This window comes from Crotalus tigris, unplaced genomic scaffold (assembly GCF_016545835.1).
Source record: "Crotalus tigris isolate CLP2741 ecotype Arizona unplaced genomic scaffold, ASM1654583v1 scf7180000017541.2806704, whole genome shotgun sequence".
Lineage (NCBI taxonomy): Eukaryota > Metazoa > Chordata > Lepidosauria > Squamata > Viperidae > Crotalus > Crotalus tigris.
This window is the reverse complement of record NW_024096462.1, coordinates 696015-715871: the sequence shown is the minus strand read 5'-3', so window position 1 is coordinate 715871 and position 19857 is coordinate 696015. Positions and strand designations below refer to the sequence as shown.

General features: G+C 37.7%; 1 protein-coding gene across 2 annotated transcripts in view; it reads right to left on the bottom strand.

The window, feature by feature from the left end:
- ADIPOR2 (adiponectin receptor 2) overlaps positions 1-15989 on the bottom strand; it is a 36547-nt gene extending 20558 nt beyond the window's left edge. The window contains exons 1-3 of one of the 2 annotated variants that reach the window (XM_039359206.1): positions 15833-15954; positions 11757-11826; positions 1668-1901 (exon numbers count right to left, since the gene is read on the bottom strand). In XM_039359206.1, coding sequence (XP_039215140.1) covers positions 1668-1829 — 162 coding nt within the window. In that variant the 5' untranslated portion in view covers positions 1830-1901; positions 11757-11826; positions 15833-15954. Of the gene's footprint in view, positions 1-1667; positions 1902-11756; positions 11827-15832 lie in introns of both variants that reach the window. The other variant, XM_039359120.1, reaches the window with a different exon arrangement.
- Between the last annotated feature and the right edge of the window lie 3868 nt (positions 15990-19857).

Below are 19857 nucleotides of genomic sequence, written 5' to 3'. Positions count from 1 at the left end.
TTAACATAGTTGATAGCATAGCAACTATTTCCAATCATCAGGCTTAATACTTAATATAATAAAGCTCTAAAATCTCTTCTTATTCTAACATGTTTCAACCACTGATAAAATTTTCCCCAGGTTTTATAGAAGATTGAATCCTCTTTCTCCTTCATCTCTAACGTTAATCTGTCCATTTCTGCACAATCTAGGATTTTCAAAATTATAATCTGGTCTGATGGTAGGTTTTCATTTTTCCAAAACTGGGCAAATACTATTCTTGCAGCTGTCAATACATATAATATTAAATAATCATTTTCTTTGCCGTAGTTAAGTCTTAATATACCTAACAGGAACAATTCTGGTTTAAATCCTATCTGGATTTTCATCATCTTTTCTAACTATCTATGAATCTTAGACCAGTATTTTTTTGCAATAGAGGGCGTTTAATGCTTGTTGCACAGAGGGATGAAAGCAAAGTCGGCTCTTAAAGTTATATCTATATATGACATTGGCTCAATCTCTTTACAGGTTATGTTCAGGTGTATGCTCTCTCCTTCCTCCAAAGACCCAAGCTCAGACCTCCCGGCTGAGAAGCGCAAGTTCAGGGGTTGGCGCTGCGGCGGCCTCCCCTTCGCTAACCTGCGTGCACGAGAAGAAGTCAATCCGGTTGCTGCACAATGAGTCTCTGGGGAGGGCGGAGCCTTGCTCTGCGCCTGCGCTCTTCATGCGCCCCCTGCAGGGCACATTTGGTAGAGTTCGTGCAGACTGCCGCCAAGCAGCATATTTTCCACAAACAAGTGAGGTGGAGCGGAGGGGGGGGAGGGAGAGAAGGTGGTTGACAAGCCCTGCCTAAGACCATCGGAAATATGTATTTTCCAATGGTCTTAGGCGACCCCTGTGAAAGGCTCGTGCGACCCCCAAAAGGGTCCCGACCCACACAGAACCGCTGCTCTAGATGCTTTGTTTCTCTGAACATTCTTACAATGTTTTGGGGGAAGGGTATTCCTGGGAAAAATCCCAAATCTTTTTATGGGTTCCAAAACACTGCAGATTATTTAAGATTATGATGTTAACTGTCAAAGAGAACCCTAATTAAGGATTTAAATAATAATATAAACATCCTGTCCAACAGCTGAAAGACCATTTCTGTGTCAATTGGGTCCAATACCTTGTGTTAAGGACTACAAAATAAGTTCATTAGAATGGTTCTTGATTGCTCTGTTGTTTCGTTTCAATGCTACAGAAAGGTGGGTGCAGATACAACCTGGATGTATAGGTAGAGACTCAATTCAGTAGTCTAATATTTATCCTAAATTTTCAAATAACCACCTATAGAAAAGAGGTTTATATCCAGTGTGGATAATATACCAATATGTCATTTCCCTAAGACTTCACCTCTTATTGTCTTCCCTGGTAAACTTATTAACAAAAATAAAACTGATTGCATAGGATTGGCCTTCAAAACAGCTAAAATACTTCAGCCACTCTAGAAGGCAATAAGACTATTGCCTGCAGCTCTGGAATCAAGTATATTAAAACAGGACTATAATTGTTCCTAAGGTATTAAAAAAAACCACCTTATAGATTAATTTATATCATTGTAGTCATTAACTTAAGTAAATACATGATTCAAGAAAAGTCTGCCTTTGTGTTCAAATTTCAGTATAACAATTATTCACTGTTACCTTTTCAGGTGATGCTGATGGTTCTACTAAATAGGGTTTCTGCTCACTGGACTTGTCACTATGATCATATTCTTGCACAGCAGAATTGGGCATGTGTCTCTTCCTGAGCCGTATACCTGGCTCCAGAGTGTTTGCATCTCCAAGATCTGTTGATTCGTTCATGAGATCAAGGCTCTTCCTGAAAAGAAGTTCTTATTTTTTTTTCCAGCAAGAGCAGTGACGAATTGGTTAGTTCTGAAAAACAAAGTTGATACTGATAAACATGTCATCCCTAAGTTATATAAACTAGTGTTTCTTAACCTTTTTGAACAAATCGCCCCCTTGAACCAATGAGGAGGTTGTCATCGCCCCCTCCCCTGACATAACCTCTCAATCACAACATAGGAAATAATTCTTCAATTTATCCAAACACTTTTTTGGTTTTCTTTAAAATTATCATCAGGACATATCGATGCAAATAATTTATTTCCAGTCTTTTCCCCATATCTCAACTGTGTGAAAAATTTTGGTGCCACCCGTCACTTTATTCCCAAACTTTGTGATACGTGTATTTTATTATTATCTTATTTATTCAAGGCACTTAAATGTAATGACCACTGAAAACAAAATTCAATTGCAGGAAAGTGAAATGCCCGAAAAGAAAAACAGTAAATTTAATGACTGAATTAAAAGTAAAATTTAAGATGCAAAAAGAAATATAAATGTGCATAAGAACAAACCGCAATGCAAGGAACTAAGAATTTCAAGACGAAAACTCTGAAACTAAATTAAGATTCGAAGAAAGTATTTATAGTCATGCACACTATAAAAAGGATTAAAAAGTCACAAAGAAAATATAATATCGAACTGGAGTACACACTAAAAAAGTACAATACAAAATGTTTTACAGAGCCACTTAGCACGCGATGTTTTGAAAGAAGCGCTCCCCCCCTCCATCAGATCTACAGCGATTCACTGTACGAAAAACTCTCCAAACTGCCCCCAAAACGTCTCGCTCCATCGCCTCCATATCGCCCCCTTTTCGTTCCTTCGCCCCTGCGTCACCCCTTTTCGTTCCATCGCCCCCCTGAAAAACGAAATTGCCCCCGGGGGGCAATATCACCCAGGTTAAGAACCACTGATATAAACCCATCTAGGATCTTTTCTTTTTACAGGTACCAAAAACCATAACCATCAAGAATACACATTTGGATGGAAAGAAGTCTCTTTTCTGGAATCTTTATAGCATTAACAAAGCATCAACAAACATCCAGCTGAACCACTAAACAAAAAAGTTTGAGTCTGCTGTCTTTCCTTCCTGCTACTGAATGAGGTGATTAATACCATAGATATAAAGTGAAGCAGATTTAATTACAAACAAAAAGGTTGTCATAAAATAGGAACTGCTATCATCTAGATCAGGGGTGCCAAATTTGCAACGTCACGTGACGTGTCGTGACATATGGCAACCTTTTTTTCCATCGCCAGTAATTGGGTGGGTGCGGTTTCAGCATGATGCATCCGGCCTGCGGGGTGGCAGTTTGATCTAGATAATAATGGATGACTATGAAAGCAGGAATCCCTTGAGACAAGTCAAACAGGGAGCCTCCAGCCAAGTGAATGGAATTAAAAATAAAACTAACAAAGTGAGTTGGGATGAGGTTGACGTGAGAGAAGGCTAAAAGTACTAATTTTATTGACCTGCATGGGAATGACTGTGATATGCTGGAGAATGGAACTGAAATGAATGCTGTGTTATTGTCCAAGAAAAGGAAACCATAACTGCTATAATAAGCATGTTGAAAGACAATAAGGATATACAGTGTTAACTGAGGACATGTTAACATAGGAACGTGCTTTCCTTATGGAGCATCTGTGCAACCTGTATAGCATGTATGTAAAGTGGGTTTCTTGTCCTATATTACAGTATTGGAAAAATATGGTCATTATATTCTTTCCCTATACAATAGGGAAATGTAGCAAAAATGAATTTTAAAACTCTATAGCTGGGTTAATCTGTTAACTATATCTCTAAACCAGTGGTTCTCAACCTTTTTAATGCCGCGACCCCCAACTGGTCATAAGTTGAGGACTACTCAACCGGTCCTAAGTCAAGGACTATTCAACTGGTGCAGCACCGTTTGCAGAATGGGCCTTTTGGCAGGCTCAGCAGGGCAGAGACAGCCTGGACAATTCCTGTTGGCTTTTGAAAGCCAATAGAATTAGATTCTATTCAAGAGAGTCTACTCTATTGGCTTTCAAAAGCCAATAGAATAAAAGGGAGTAGCACAGCTAAGGAAAAGGGGAAAAAAATGGCGGACTGTGTTGTTTGGCGACCCCTGTGAAATGGTCGTTCGACCCCAAATGGGGTCCCGACCCACAGGTTGAGAACCACTGCTCTAAACATACTTGGCAGATATTTTTAAAATTTAAGCTTTTAACAGATTTTTATAAAAATGAATGATAGTATAAGAAAAAAAAACCCACTACTGATAAAGCATGAAAAAGATATGGGTAATCCTCTACTTATGACCACAACTGGAACTTTCCATTGTTAAACAAGGTGTTCCTAAGTGAGTTGTGCAGGATTTTAGAACTTTTTTGCTAGTTGTAAAATGAATCACTATAGTTGTTAAATTAAGCATGCAATTGTTAAGCAAATCCAGCTCTCCCCATTCACTTAGCTTGTTGGAAGCCAAGTCATGTGTTGGTGATCATATGACTCTGGAATGCTGCAACTGTCGGTACATACATACATGCAGGTTGCCAAGTGCCCAAATTTTGATCACATCACTGGGGGGGGGGGATGCTGCAGTGGTCTTAACTGTGAGGACCAATCGTTAAGTGCCCTTGAATGGTTACTAAATCAATGGTTATAAGTTAAGGATTGCCTATACATTTTAGAAAAGCTCTATGTAGTATATAAGGAGTCATTCCTGCTTTAAGGTATTTGACATAATTTTGATTGACAGTTAGAGGAACTGACAGTGAACAGAAGTTGGGAAGTGCAACACAGCAAAAAATACAGATTTTTTGGTCTTCAGCAAGTCACTGAAAGATCTGAGAAAGTTTCTTGAACATCTGTTGATTTAAAGAAAGTTTTTGATAAAGTGAATACTGTATGTTTGAATACTGTATGTTTGAATTATTAAGTGTTTCGTAAGAATGTGGAGATTACATCTGATCGTTGAATAAGGTAAGTAAGTATGTTGGAAGTAAAGCATACGTGGGAAAAATGGAAGAAAGGACATACCTAATGGCTCAGCAGGGAGAAAAACAAGGTGTGCAATGGTCACTTGATTGTTTAATGTATTTATGGATAAACATGTAAATAATACTTGTGGTCATGTTGTTTGGGAATGTGAATATATACCTACTGCATTTTATGTGCTGGTGATGTTGTGTCGTTGACTAAGAATTCAAATTATTCAAAACAACTGTTACATTTACAATATCAGTGATTCCCAACCTTTTTAGCACCAGGGACCCATTTTGTGGAAGACAATTTTTTCACAAACTGTAGGGGGGGGGGGAAGGAGCACGCAACCTATATCCCTCACATGCACAGTTTACTGTGCGGCCCGGTTCCTAACAGACCACGGACCAGGACTGGTTGGTGGCCTGAGGGTTGGGAACCCCATATGATGAATCAAGGAGTGTGGATATGAAATTAATGTATCAAAAAATGACTACTTTGACATGGAGAACGTACTAATAAAGATTGAAATTCTTAAACATTATTCTGAACATCCTTTAGTCCTGTATTGCATATAAAGGGGACAACTTACTGTCTGGACACAAGTGTCCTGTAGAAATTGAACATTTTTTCAGTTAAACTGCAAAGATATATTATTGAGAAATTAGCTCTTACAATGATAACCATCTCTTGATTTGCATATGATATAAACTGGGTTAGTTAAGGTAGCACTGATTTTTATCACAGAATTGCAAAAGAACAAAAATTTTCCTTGGCCTACTGTATTTGAGACAATTTCCATGAGGTCGACAATTTTATATGAATTGGTAAAGGACTATTTCAGCATTAGCCCTGATGCATAAACCTAGAAAAATTTTTACTTAGATTCTCTGCAATAAAATATTGTACAAAGACAAGAAAGAATGAATGTATTGATAGTTTTGATAAAAAAAAACATTTTATGCTTGAAAAAAAATAATGGGAAACCAGTCAAATTCAGTTCTAAGAGCAGCTGATAATTTTTGTAGGCTATAACTACTTTTCCTTTACTTTCTTTAAATAGCCCCAAGAATATGGAATATAATTCTGCAACAATTAATTAGACATTTGCCCCCTGCAGTTGAATGAGAGGAGCAACTATTAAGTATTTTTATTTTTATAACTCCTAAATAAGATGACCATATTCTGACCTCTAAACAAGACAAAACAGGATAGAGGATATTCATAACAGCTGAAAGCTAAAATCCAATCATGTCTGAAAACCCCAATAATGGTATATACTAACAATGCTAAATCATTTTATGAAAGATAACCAGAAGAAACAATAACTGTATACAGATTTTTGCAACCCAATTAAACACGAATTTTCAAACATGCTCAGCTGGATTGCTATTCACTGACTAAACAAATGAATCAAAAAGTAAGAATACAGGAAGGAACGGAGCATTGAACCCTCCAGAACCCCATATAAGAGGGGCCTGGAGGACAATCTCTCTCCCTTTGCCAACACCAACTGGTACTGGTCATGAAGGAAAAGACGAGGATCACCATAAAATAATGGTTTCAATTGCCAACACAACCCCTAATTCCCAACTCCCACAGCCAATCCAGAAGGAGTCTGTGATCAATAGTATTGAAGGCTACTGAAAGATAAAGAAGTTTAAGTATGGATGTGTCACCTCCATCTGAATTGAATCCTAGCATGAAACCCAACTGAAAGATCTAAATATTTGCCTTGTATTGTACTAACAAATGGACCCAGAAATCAGACAACTGCAACATCCTATATGTACACTCTAAAAGCTGAAACAAACTCTTTAGAGAAGGGGTCCCCAACCCCCGGTCCCTGGGACCGGCACTTGTCCTAGGCATGCTAGAAACCAGGCCGCCCAAACAAGCGAAGCCCTATCTGCAGGATGCAGGCAGCACATGAAACCACGCCCCCTCTGGGCTGAGGAAAAACCTCTGTCCATGCAACCAGTCCCTGGTGCCCAAAACGTTGGGGGGGGGGCACTGCTTTAGAGAAATCCTGCTTGTCAGGAAATTGTTCACAATTCAAACACTAAAGCATTCTCCTGAAATCTTCACATCCCAACTGTATTAAGATGAATACTTTCTATAGCTGGTTTATGGGAAGAACAACACACATTTAATCTGCCAGAGGTCACTTTCAATGTCATAAATCAATAAGAAAGTATATGCATTTTGTTTTATCAAAAGGAAAGAATAAAATTCAATTTTTTGTTAACCAGAACATCAGCAACAGCAAAGTCTCCAGCAGGAAGAATCAATGTTCTTACTGCTTTTCCAAACTTGAAAGTTGAATTAAATACAGTAGCCTAGTAGTTTTCTAAGAGCAGGCTACCCAGACAGACAATGAAATATTTCAGTGCAATACAAAGTCAAGCAGCAGTTACATTCCATAGTTGTCTCCTGCACAGAAAATTCATGTATAACATGGATGACAAGTAAATATTAAATGAAATGGCCATATGGACAAGTAATGGAAGTACAAGTGCTTTTGCTATCTTAAGGGATTAGATGGGGAATTCTATGTCAGGAAAGCGATAGATGGAGCACAGTATATGCAGCTAAAATGCTTGGCTTAAGTTGTATTTTTTGCAGCAACAACACAAACTCAATTTTGAAAGATGCAGTTCTTATACCTCATATTTATGGTTTTATGAAACAAAAAGGCGGTCAAACTGAGAAGCTGTTAAATTCTAGGCCTGCCTTAGGCATGAAAACCAACTGGGTGACTTTGGGCCAGTCTTTCAGCCAAATCAGCTTACAAGACGGTTATTTTGTGGAAAATAGGAGACAGGGGTATTACTTACGTTACGGCAATGGTCTTCTACATTGCAATCCTTACTAAATCTTATCAAGAATCAAATTTTCTGGTAGAGGCTGAATGCCATTTTAGAGGAAAAGTGGGATGTATGTTTAATCATTGTATTAGTATTATTGCTTCTCTTTATCTAGTTTTAGATAAAGATAAATTTAGTTTTATCTAGCATTATCTAGTGGAAGATATTTACCTGACAATATTACTTATAACATTAGCTAAACCTGAGTAAACTGGGTTCTCATCCAACATAAATTGTTAATTTTTAATCATATATAACCTCTCTGACCTTGAATACATGACTGAAAAGCAGCTGGGGAATTTTGTTAATAGCTTAAATGAAGAAAAAGTGCCACCTCCACCCAATACCCAATAATGCTTTTTAACTGTCAGCAGTGTACAAGTCATATTCCAATACGGATTGGGAAAAGTGACATTGTTAGAAGTACACAAAATACAATCAGTTCCATAGATTGTGTGTTTTAATCACAAAAATTCTTTATACTACATTTTAAGTTACAGAACTCATAAATGTATAAAGCTTAAAAATAAAAGGATTATACTATTTCGAGTAAAACAGAGTCTAGAAACTAGTTCTTGTCTATTTCGCAAATCTGATATTAGAAAGCATTCCATAAGTGTGTACTTAGTTCCCCTTTAAGTAATAATTATAATTAGCTATATTATGGAAAGTAATCAATTGGAATATAATACATATTCTGATTAGTCATCAAATATATACCAAAACATTCACACATAAAATTCTACTGATGGCCAAGCTATCTTTACCTGTAAAATACGTTAACCTAGTTATGAAAAAAAACAAACCATCACCATCAAAAGATGACTAAACAAAAATACTTTACCTGCCTGTCTTCCTACATACTTCACAAGGCAACAATCCCATTTTAAATTAAATTATTATGCAAGGAAATGTCAATCTTCACTTCAGATAAATGCAGTAATTTGCATACCAGTATAGCATCAAAGCAGGGCTCTCTAAATTAAGCTTCCTAATCCTCATCCCATAATTCTGTGTTTTCGTTACAGTACATCTGTGTAATTACTGAATTAAAGTACTCTTATTAGCTTCATAGTACTATTATTGCTAATAATGTATGGCCTGAGCCAATCATAAGTGCCACTTATTCTAAACTGTAAATTTAACTAAGCATGCAGAAGACAACTTCCTATAATTATTCAGATGTTTTGGGGGCCGTATTGTTTGTTTCCTCTGCCTCAAAGACTCAAATACAACCTGCTCAACAGGACTGATTTCAGTGAGATTCACAGAATTTCCCACGATACATGACAAATATATTTTTATTAAGTAAAAGAAAACCAGAAAAGAAACTCTACATGACATGAATCACGGCTGGTGTTTTCATGATGTTACATCTACTGAAATGAGCTCCTAGCTGTTTGAATACAAATCAGCAACGAAAACTCTAGATGCTTTTGTGGGAGAATTTTGAGATAGATGACTTTATAAATGGTATAAAACTAAGGTAAAGGACTCCCCTATCCAGATTTTTTTTTTTTACTCGGGGGTGTGTGTGTATGCTTATCTCCATTTCTCAGCTGAGGAAGGCAGCGTTGTCCAGACATTTCCATGATCATGTGGCCAGCATGAATATATGCCAAGACACACAAAACACTGTTACCTTCCCACCAAAGTGGTACCTGTTTATCTTTATTTTATTTTAAAATAGAGTATGAACATACCATACAAATTTTATTTTATTTTAAAACAGGAAAAGAAAAAAAGTAAGGTTAGAACTACAGGCATCCCTTCATCCCTTCCCATTTCATTCCTAAACTATGTACAACATGTTAGGTATTCAAAGTTACTAGCAAATTTTTTGGGAGGAGTACAGATTTGCACACACAGGTCTCTCCGCCTGGCAGAATAACCACTATAACATGCTGGCTCAGTTTGTACAACATGGTACATTGGGTATTACTGAATTATTACATGAATGAAGGCAAATGTACATGTCCCAGGATAATGTTGCAGGATCCAGTCTGGGTCAGTCATGAGTTCGAAAGCTTGGAAGACTAAACCTCTGGTCCTGGTGACCGACCCTGATTGCATCCTGAATTATTACATTTTCTTGCTTTACACAATACACCCAGACATAAATTAACCAAACAGGCTAGAACTGCATAAAACATTATACCATAAAAAGTAAGGCAAGGTTGAAATTAATCAAATTTAGTACTTGCTGCAAATACACAGTACATAAGAGTTGAGAACTGAGGCCTTTGAACTATGGTGCTGGAGAAGACTCCTGCGAGTCCCTTGGACTGCAAGGCGTTCAAACCGGTCAGTCCTAGAAGAGATCAACCCTGACTGCTCTTTAGAAGGCCAGATCCTGAAGTTGAAACTCAAATACAAATACGTTGGCCTCCTAATGGGAAGGAAGGACTCACTGGAGAAGGGCCTAATGTTGGGAAAGATTGAGGGCAATAGAAGAAAAGGACAACAGAGAATGAGGTGGCTGGATTGAGTCACTGAAGCAGTAGGCGTGAACTTAAATGGACTCCAGAAGATAGTAGAGGATAGGAAGACCTGGAGGAACGTTGTCCATGGGGTCGCGATGGGTCGGACACGACTTTGGAATTAACAACCACCACAACAAAGAGTTTTAATTAATCTGATTAAATATGTGATCCAGCCAATGCCTTAATTGCAATAAATATCCTGCATCAAGAACCTCCTATATTATTAAGCTAAAACAGAAAAAGCACACATTTACCTGGTGTGTGTGTGTGTATACATGTATTTCAAGAAAATGCTGTACATTACTTCTCACCAGTTTTCTCAATTTTAGAGGGCAGTGGGCATGTGGAAACTTGATAAGTGTTGTTGTGCCTTGGAAAGTTCCTTGCAATGGATGGATGGCAAACTAATGAGGCTAAATGAAAAGTAAATTGCACAAATCCAATCTGCAGGCTTAATGTAACAAACTGACTTGTTGCCTGTCCAAAGTCCATGCAATGACAAAATCGAAATACATGATACTAAGTTAAAATAAATTACAATGTAATGCTATGGAGGCTTGGCAGCTTTAAAACAAGGAATGAAGACATTGTATAAAATGAAGAAATAGCTGTAATCTAGATTAGAAAAAAAAACAAAAAGACAAAAATGTAACAAAGGATAACTGAGTCATATTTATTTAGTACAGTGGTTCTCAACCTATGGGTGGGGACCCCATTTGGGGTCGAACGACCATTTCACGGGGGGTCACCAAACAACGCAGTCCACCATTTTTTTCCCCTTTTCCTTAGCTATGCTACTCCCTTTTATTCTACTGGCTTTTGAAAGCCCATAGAATAGACTCTCTTGAATAGAGTCTAATTCTATTGGCTTTCAAAAGCCAATAGGAATTGTCCATGCTGTCTCTGCCCTGCTGAGCCCGCCAAAAGTCCCATTCTGCAAATGGTGCTGCACCAGTTGAGTAGTCCTCGACTTATGACTGGTTGGGGGTCGTGGCATTAAAAAGGTAAGAACCACTGATTTAATAGGACACTTCTTGACAGTCAGCCAATATCGAGTGTTTAACAAATATCAATTTTCACCCAAATAACATGACGTCCCTTAATTTTTAAACTCTGTAGTTATATACACTGAAGTAGAAATGCCTCTTTTAAAAAGACAGGCACACAAAGTTGCACACTTTTGAGCAAATGTTCTTTAAAGTTAAACAACTGTTCAGCAATCTAATTTGTAAAGCTTATGCAATCAAAAAGTCAACAAGCTTTTTTGTGAACTTTGAGGCTTCAATATTGTTGCTGACAAAGTGTTCTTTAACATTGCTCACTAGTGATATCTTTCTAAGTGACATCTTAGCAAGATACTAAGTAAGATCAGTAAGCAAAGGTTGTATTTTAATGCAGCACTTTGTGAATGCAGGTTATTTAATTTAATATCTCTCAAACAAAAGACACAAAGAAATATATGTATAATATACACTTCAGCTATATGACTGGATAATTGCATCAGCGATAGAGAAAATAGGCTTTATTCTCAAATTATACAACTATGGAGATTGAACTGGCTTACGGTTTGGTATTCATTACATTAAACAGCTCCTCATCCTATTTGAGTTTCTTCTTATCTGGCCATCATCAATCTATAACACATGAGCAATCACAACCAAGAGCAATCAGTAGTGTAGGTAGAGAAGTATTCTGCTTCTAAATTAGAAATCAATATATGTGCACTAAAATTACTAGTAACTCCAATCATCTGGTTTGAAAATTGCTTTTAAAACCAGGCCTAGTAGTCAAGGATTATGATTAGTTTCTTTCAGATACTTTCACTGAACAAACCAAAAAGTAATCAGTGAAGTTGAAGCATTTCCTATGTAGTAGAAATAAAGTGGAGAAAAAGTAGATTTTACATTTGTCAATAAGCAAGAAGCAATTTACCACCTGGAAATAAATTTTAAGCAGAAAATTGTATTCAATCTGTTAACTCCACAGGTAGCAAAGTGTTTATTTTATGACTCCTTTTACAAGAAAAAAGTACAAGGGTTTCAATATGGCAACAGTTAACTTAATAAACAGCCAAATGAAATTCCCCAATGTATCTTTAAATAAGTGGATAAGAAATAGTAAAAAAAAAAAAAAAAGGTTTCATAAATTTGAAATGAAAACAGTTTACTTTATCACTTGGTATGGTACATGTATTTTGGCCTAGCTTATTCATCATTAATCCTTTCTAATACGTTATTTATTCAATTAACATTTTAAATTTCACATGCTGCAGATCTCTTTAAAATCTTTTCTGGAATACAATCATTTTTAACATTATTCATAGAGCAGGTGGTTATCAACAGTATTCTACCCAAACCAGTTATGCAATGTTCCTATACAAATAGTCTAACTGGAAAGCTTTTTGAAGATGACATATATTCAACCTAAAATTTTCAGCTGTTAAATACACAAAACATATGGAACAGAGTATTAAATAAATGTGAAAAAAGATGGGATACAAGTCAGTATTCCAATGAAATATGCAGTGTACCAGGTGTACACCTTAATATGCAATGTAATATGTAAATTATATCTGTTTACCTAGAACAGTGGTTCTCAACCTTTCTAATGCCGTGACCCCATAATACAGTTCCCCATGTTGTGGTGACCCACAAGTGGGTGTGGCCACCAATAAGAGGGAGTAGGACAGCTAGGGAAAAGGGAAAAAAATGGCAGACAGCGTGGTTTGGTGACCCCCATGAAATGGTCGTTTAACCCCAAATGGGGTCCCGACCCACAGGTTGAGAACCACTGACCTAGAAGCTGCCTACAGCATATCCTGAACTGATACCCATTGTTTATAAACGAGTCTGAAGTTTTAGCTCAAACATGGCAGGTGAAAATTGTTATAAATGCTTCTCTGTACAAACATAATTCTAAGGAGAAAAAGGGAATCAGGATAGATCCTCTCTTTAGATTTTTCATTTTCTCTCTGGATAGTTATTTGATTTTCTTTAAGCATAGGAATATTCATGTATGTCTGTTCTTACCTATAATCATACACAGTGCAATGATATATATCACCTTAATTAGAATTATGTTTTTCAAAACAAAATAATCACTTGACTTAATGACTTTCCAGAAGTTGTGAATACTCCAACACTGGAAGTTTTTAAGAAGAGACTGGACAACCATTTGTCTGAAATAGTACAGGGTTTCCTGCCTGAGCAAGGGGTTGGACTAGAAGACCTCAAAGGTCCCCTCCAACTCTATTATTGTTGTTATTGTTACATAGGCAAATACATGACAAAATAGTATACTACCAGCAGCAAGAAATTCTTTCTCAGCTCCTTGAAGAAAGACAGGATACAATTTAATGAAACATAGTATAAAACCTAGATACAGCTTATGATTAAAGACTTCTAACATAGTACCTCAAAGCTAATACTGAATTCTTTTCCAGATTTTCTACTTTAAAAGCCATGGGCAGAGTTCAGTAACTCCAAATTGCACCCAAGCACTGTTGTTTATAAGCTAGCATACTGAATATTTTTATTTTTTTATACTGGAAATGCGAGTGTGTATTTAAAAACACCCACTCCTATTAAGAGCTAGTTTAAGGTAGTGGCACCTGGCTAGCAACTGGGAGACCGTGAATTCTAGTTCCACCTTAGGCATGAAGCCAGCCAGATAACCTTGAGACAGTCACTATCTCTCAGGTATGGAAAGAAGAAAGCAATGGTCAACCACTTCTGAAAATATCACCAAGAAAACTGCAGGGACTTGTCCAGGCAGCCACCAGTAATCGAAGTCACACACACTATTATGTGCCTCTGTATCCTCCCTTCCTGTTTGCCCTTTACTCAATCTTTATCACTTTCCTTTTGGTATCCCCAATGATAGAAAAACAGAAACTAAGGAAGTAAAAACATCTAATTTACTACTTCCAAGATTTCCATCAGTTTCAGTCAAAAATTACTTGCCTAGGATTATACTGTAAAGGAAGAATTATGGAGCTGATAGATTTCGCAATCCTGACCTACTTCCACTGAAGCTGATGGAACATTCAAAGGTGCTTTGATCTTTATCATATAGAGTGCTGTTGTTTGATAATAATTACAGTCTTCCTTTTTATCAGTTCTTAGTGGTTCTGATAGAAATTAAACCTCACATAGTTCAGTGGGGCTTACTGCTCCAAATGTAAAAAATTAATTGTACTGAAGGATCAGCTGGGTTGAGAGTCATCATGTATGATATGCCTCTGAAAAAAGTAGTATTTTAAATTTGGGGTAAATATATACAATTATGTACCATCAAGTCATTTTCAACTTCTATCAACCTCATATTTTCTCTTCATGATAAAGATACATAGCTAATATTTATAAACATTGCACATATTGATAAGACATGCCTTTCTTCAGTCTCAGGCAAATGATTAAATAGTCAAGTGCTGATATCAAACCTGGTTCATAACTCAATTCATTATTAAACCAAGTTAAAAAAAATTTTAATATTTACTAGTACACGCACAAAATATTTCAGTTGAGATTACTCAAATCATTCATATTACTTCTTGTCTTTTGCCACTAAAGTTACCCAAGATGTAACAAAGTATCTTGACAGCCCTTGTACTGCAAATCCTGGAACACTTTAACCCCCAAATGCTTACAAGCTTCAAATTACCCTATTGCTAATTAAGTGGGTTTCATATAGTGTTGCTCCTGCAAATGTATTGAAGCCTGCCATTTTTCCATGCAGTATTTCATCCAAGACTATAAAGTTGTTTACAAATATAACTAGTTGCTGTTCCTTCAAGGGCCGTCATTTTACCAAAAACATAATGAATGGTAAAATACCTCTTACAGCATTCACCTGCAATAATTCCTATTACATTTTATGTTTAATATCCAATGTTTAGTGATGTAAACCTACCAAAAGACTATTATAGCCTTTATTACTCTAAAGAGAAAGATTGAGGGGGGGGGGTATAAATAAACTGTTGATTCTCCGGTTTTTATTGCCACAACGTCCAAAAAGGACAGACCGGAGCAGGCACACAAACATGCATCCCATAACCAGCCTGACAGCCTCCCAAGAGTTACCTTCTGCCACACTTGATGGTAAAAATAAAAATAGCAACTACTTATTTGAAAGGAGGATCTTTAGTTTTTGTTTGCGTTTTCCTCTTTTTTAACTGGCTATTTCTCAATTCCCCGCTCAGGTTAGAAACGCCAAGGCTAGGCAGGTGGCTGAACACCTGGCTATAAGACTCAGAGGGGATCAAGAAATGAAACAGCTTCCAGCTAGTTGAAAATGTGGGACGGTGTGGAACATTTTAAAATAATCATATTAATAGCTAAAATTAAAAACACACAAACTGTCTCTCGAGGGGCCCGAAAAGGGAAGAAAATCCTTATCGCCGCAGATGCTGAGACGGGCACGGGAGAAGCTCCTCGCCAAGGTCAGCAGCCGCCCGAGAGAAGAAGCGCCGGTGGAAGAGAACCCGGGCAGCCCACGGGCGCCAGTCCCCGGGCCGACGGGCCTACGACTGCGCCCCACGAAGTGACGGGGGGGGACCCTTGGTGACCCAGGCCTAATGACCAGAGCCCCACCGCCCTCGGGACCGAACCCCGCATCTCTCGTCTCCCGCTGCCGCCTTACCAGACGCCTTCTTGCTCCGGTGTCCCGATGCTGAGGGGGTCGGAGGGAGGGAGGGAGGCCCCACGGTGCCGCCGGCGCCTCCGGGAATCCCGCCCCCTCCGCCGCTCCACTCCGCCTCTCAGTTTTCCGTTGCTCTTTGCCCTATAGAATCATCATCGCAAGAGGCGCCGCGAGCCAATCAGAGGCCGCCTTGGCCGCGAAAGTCGCCGTTTTCGGCGACGCCAATCGACGTGAAGGAAAAAAGGGGGGGGGCTCTCGCTCGGCCCAATGCACTCTGGGCAATGTAGTCAATGGGAGGCACGTGATTAGGGTCGGAGCGTGAACCGAAGGGCTCTAAGAAAATCGCTATGGGATGAGGGGGGGGAGAATGAGGGCAAAGTGGCTGGTGAGAACTCCAAGTTCAGTTTCATTTAGTGAAGTTTGGAGTGTTTTAAAATATAAGGAAGAAATGGCAAGTATTCAGGTTGGGCTACCGGCACCGGTGTCCTAGTCACATGGTTAGGATTTGCTCGCTCCTGAGTAAATAAGCCTAAGGTACTAATAGAAGAGAATATATGTAGCTCAGTGCTCTCCGAACTTGGTTGTTTGCCTGCTGTTGTTTACTTACCCAGCTAGATAACATAATCAGTACTAATCAGTAATGAAAAGTCTGCAAACAAACAACCAAGCTCGCCGAACACCGAGGACTCCACAAGCCTAAAGTGGCTGCAGTGGTAATTGCAACTGAAATTGCTTCCTGATGTGTGAGCAACCCTGCCTGAAACTGTACTCGCAGAAGCCTATCTTCGCTTTTCCTATATTAAGCTAACTTCAAAGGTTTAGTAAATAGGATGCATCAAACCTCCCAGTACTGCCTGGCATGTAATTTATACCACTTCCTGTTTTAAACAACAGGGAAGCTCCTTATCCAGGATGGTTATAATTACTGTGATATTTTCTTGAAAAGGACATACCTGAAAAAAGGGGCAAGTCTGAAAGAAGTTAAGGATAAAAACATGTAAATTATGTTCATAACTACAAAGAAAAATTCAAGAGCAAAACCAAGGAAAACTTTATAAAAACATTATAAAAACATAAAAAGCTATAAAGCAAGTATTAAAAGTATGTACTAGGTCAGCAGTTCGCAACCTATGGGTCGCGACCCCATTTGGGGTCAATCGACCATTTCACGGGAGTCGCCAAGGAAGGCTGTCCACCATTTTTTTCCCCTTTTCCGGCGGGTGCCTTACCTCCCTTGGGCTGGGCCAGCTGGTGGCCCAGCCGGTGGTCGGCCTGCTCGGTCTCTGCCGCTTGCCAGCTACGCCTCGGCTGGCGCAGGGGGCGGCACTCCCGGGCAGGGAAAGTCCTCGACTTACGACCGGTTGGGTAGTCCTTGACTTACGACCGGTTTAGTCCTTGACTTATGACCGGTTGGGGGGTTGCGGCATTAAAAAGGTTGAGAACCACTGTACTAGGTCTAGGATAATGTATGAAATACTTAAAAGTATTAAATATTAAGGAATTATATATGGTAAAAAATGATCAAAATAAAGAACAAAAGTGAGTTTCTTTTAAACAAATTGAATCCTATCTTCTAATTGTATGTGTAATTATGGGATAACAAAAAAGTAATGCTGATATTCATATAGTAATATAGACAACACAATACCTCTTGTGTCAGTTGATCACACTAATAGTTTGCATTATTAATGGAGAGACACTGGATAGCCAGGTGTTAAATTACAACTGCAATACCCCTCATCATTGGCCATAGTGAGCAATGCTGTTGGGAGTTTTAGATCAGTCTCTCTCCTCTCCCCTCTTAAATGCATAGGCTCTGGTCTTATTAATCTTGAGTGCTAAGTATATAATAAAGGCCACAGTGGTTCATAACATCTTCCTTCTTGGTACATTTTGTTTCTCACAGTAGCTTCTGGGGTGTTTGAAGTAGAGATGGAGACAAACATAAAAATTGTTCGTTCCTTTTGGAATAATCTCTCACGTGACATTTCATCATTTTTTCCCATCATCCTCAATACAATTCACAAATCTTTTGCTTGGTCACAAGATTGTTCAGTTAATAACCAGTAGAATTTTGTATTACATCAGGGATTCTAAAAAAAACAAAGGACCCTGTTCCAACAACTTTCACTGCAAAGGTTTTTTTTAAAAAGCAGTAGAAACATTCCTGTTGCTGTATATAACATCCAAAATAAAAATGAAGTAAAAATGCATTCAAGGCTAATGTTACTGCTCAAAGAACTCAAGTCATTAGTAAAGCAACAATGGCTATAATAGTGTAGCAGCAATAAGATCAAAGGATTCCATCTTATTATCTGGAACATTTCAGATTCTTGAGAATGCCAGCTGCTTGGAACATGTTATGAGTCAATTCTGAACACGTATAGTAGTTAAGGCAGCCTTCTTAATCTGGATGTCCTCTAGATGTGTGAATTTCAATTCCCAGTATTCTTAGTAATTGCCATAGTGGCTGGAAAGACTGAGATGGGATTGCTGCGTCAGGATTAAAATTCGTCACAACAATGGCTTATGTAGAATAAAACAGAAGCAAAAACAAGCATCCTTGTTTTCAAAGCAGTGTATGGAATGGCATAATAAACTGTTCATGCAAACTGGCAGAGCAGGTTCATGAAACAGCTGAATTCATTGATTTGCAATCAAGAATAATTATACCTGCCAAGCTATACTTGAACATCCACAACTATCTCTCTGCCAAATTTTGGAAATTACCACTACTTTTAAGTTATGGATTTCCTGCAGTTTACAGCAGCTTTTCCCTCCATCCTATTCCAGTAACAAATTCACTAATTTATTGTAAATAAACAGAAGAGCCAGACAATTGGCATAAGAATCCAAATCAGATATACTTTAAATCATTTCTTAATATTTAAATAGAAAGAAACATGGCTTCACAGTAGCCTTTCATCTTTATGACATCTGTTCAGTTTCTTCTATGGTCAATTTTTATTATATGCAGCCCAGAATCATGCTAGTGAGAAGAGAGCTATATAAAGGTGATGAATAAATAAAATGTATTTTTGTGACCTTGTTTGGATCGATCATACCTCTTCATAACTACCTTCTCCTCTATGACATGTTTTCTTATATACCAGTATCATCCATACTTTGCTGCCTGTTAAAATTTCTTTTTTATATAGTAAGTTTATTAAATCTTTAACAGAAACTAAAAATTAAACTGAAGAAATGGGAAGGAAGGATCAAAAAATTACTTCCAATTTTTTTTAAAACCAGTATAACTCCAAATTTAAATTGATCTCTTACGCTAAGGTTACAACATAACTTTCATTTTTTTCTATCATTTACAGCACTATTTTTTCTAATCTTGAATATCATAATTTCATTTTTTCTACTTCACTCCAAAAGTGGAAAAGGGGTTTCCAGACAGCATTAAAATCAATCTTTTCTGTAACCAAAGCTGTCAAATTAGCCATTTCAGCAAGCTCCATCACTGTCATCATCCACTCTGGGCAATATCAAATCTTTTCATTATTGTGCATATAAAAGTCTTGTTGCTTCCTGCTAAAAGTTCAATACAACCTGCCCTCTTGCTTGTTACCATTATCACTATTATTTTAATTATAGATTTGCAGGATGTTTCATAGGTTGTGATTAAATCCTGTATGTTTCTACTGTACTCAAAAGGAAGTATCAACTGGTTCAGTGCTGCAATTCTCAGGAAAGTGTCAATCAAATTGCAACCCTGTAAATTCAGTATCTAGAATATCTGGAAAATTTGGATGCCAATACTTGCTCAGTTCTGATTCACTGGATGATCTGGTAGTTTACCTTATCAAATTGCTTTAAACTTTAATGTTGCTCATTTCTTATGGGGCAGGATAAAAAATATAAGTATATTTCAAAGGAAAATGATATTTTTGAAGGATTGTTAAAAATTCTTAAAAATCATGGAATGTTTCCCTCGTTTTCTATTAAGAATGACAAGACTTGACTTTATATAAATCTTCCTATTTTTATTGACTGTAGTAAGACTTCCTTTCCCAAGT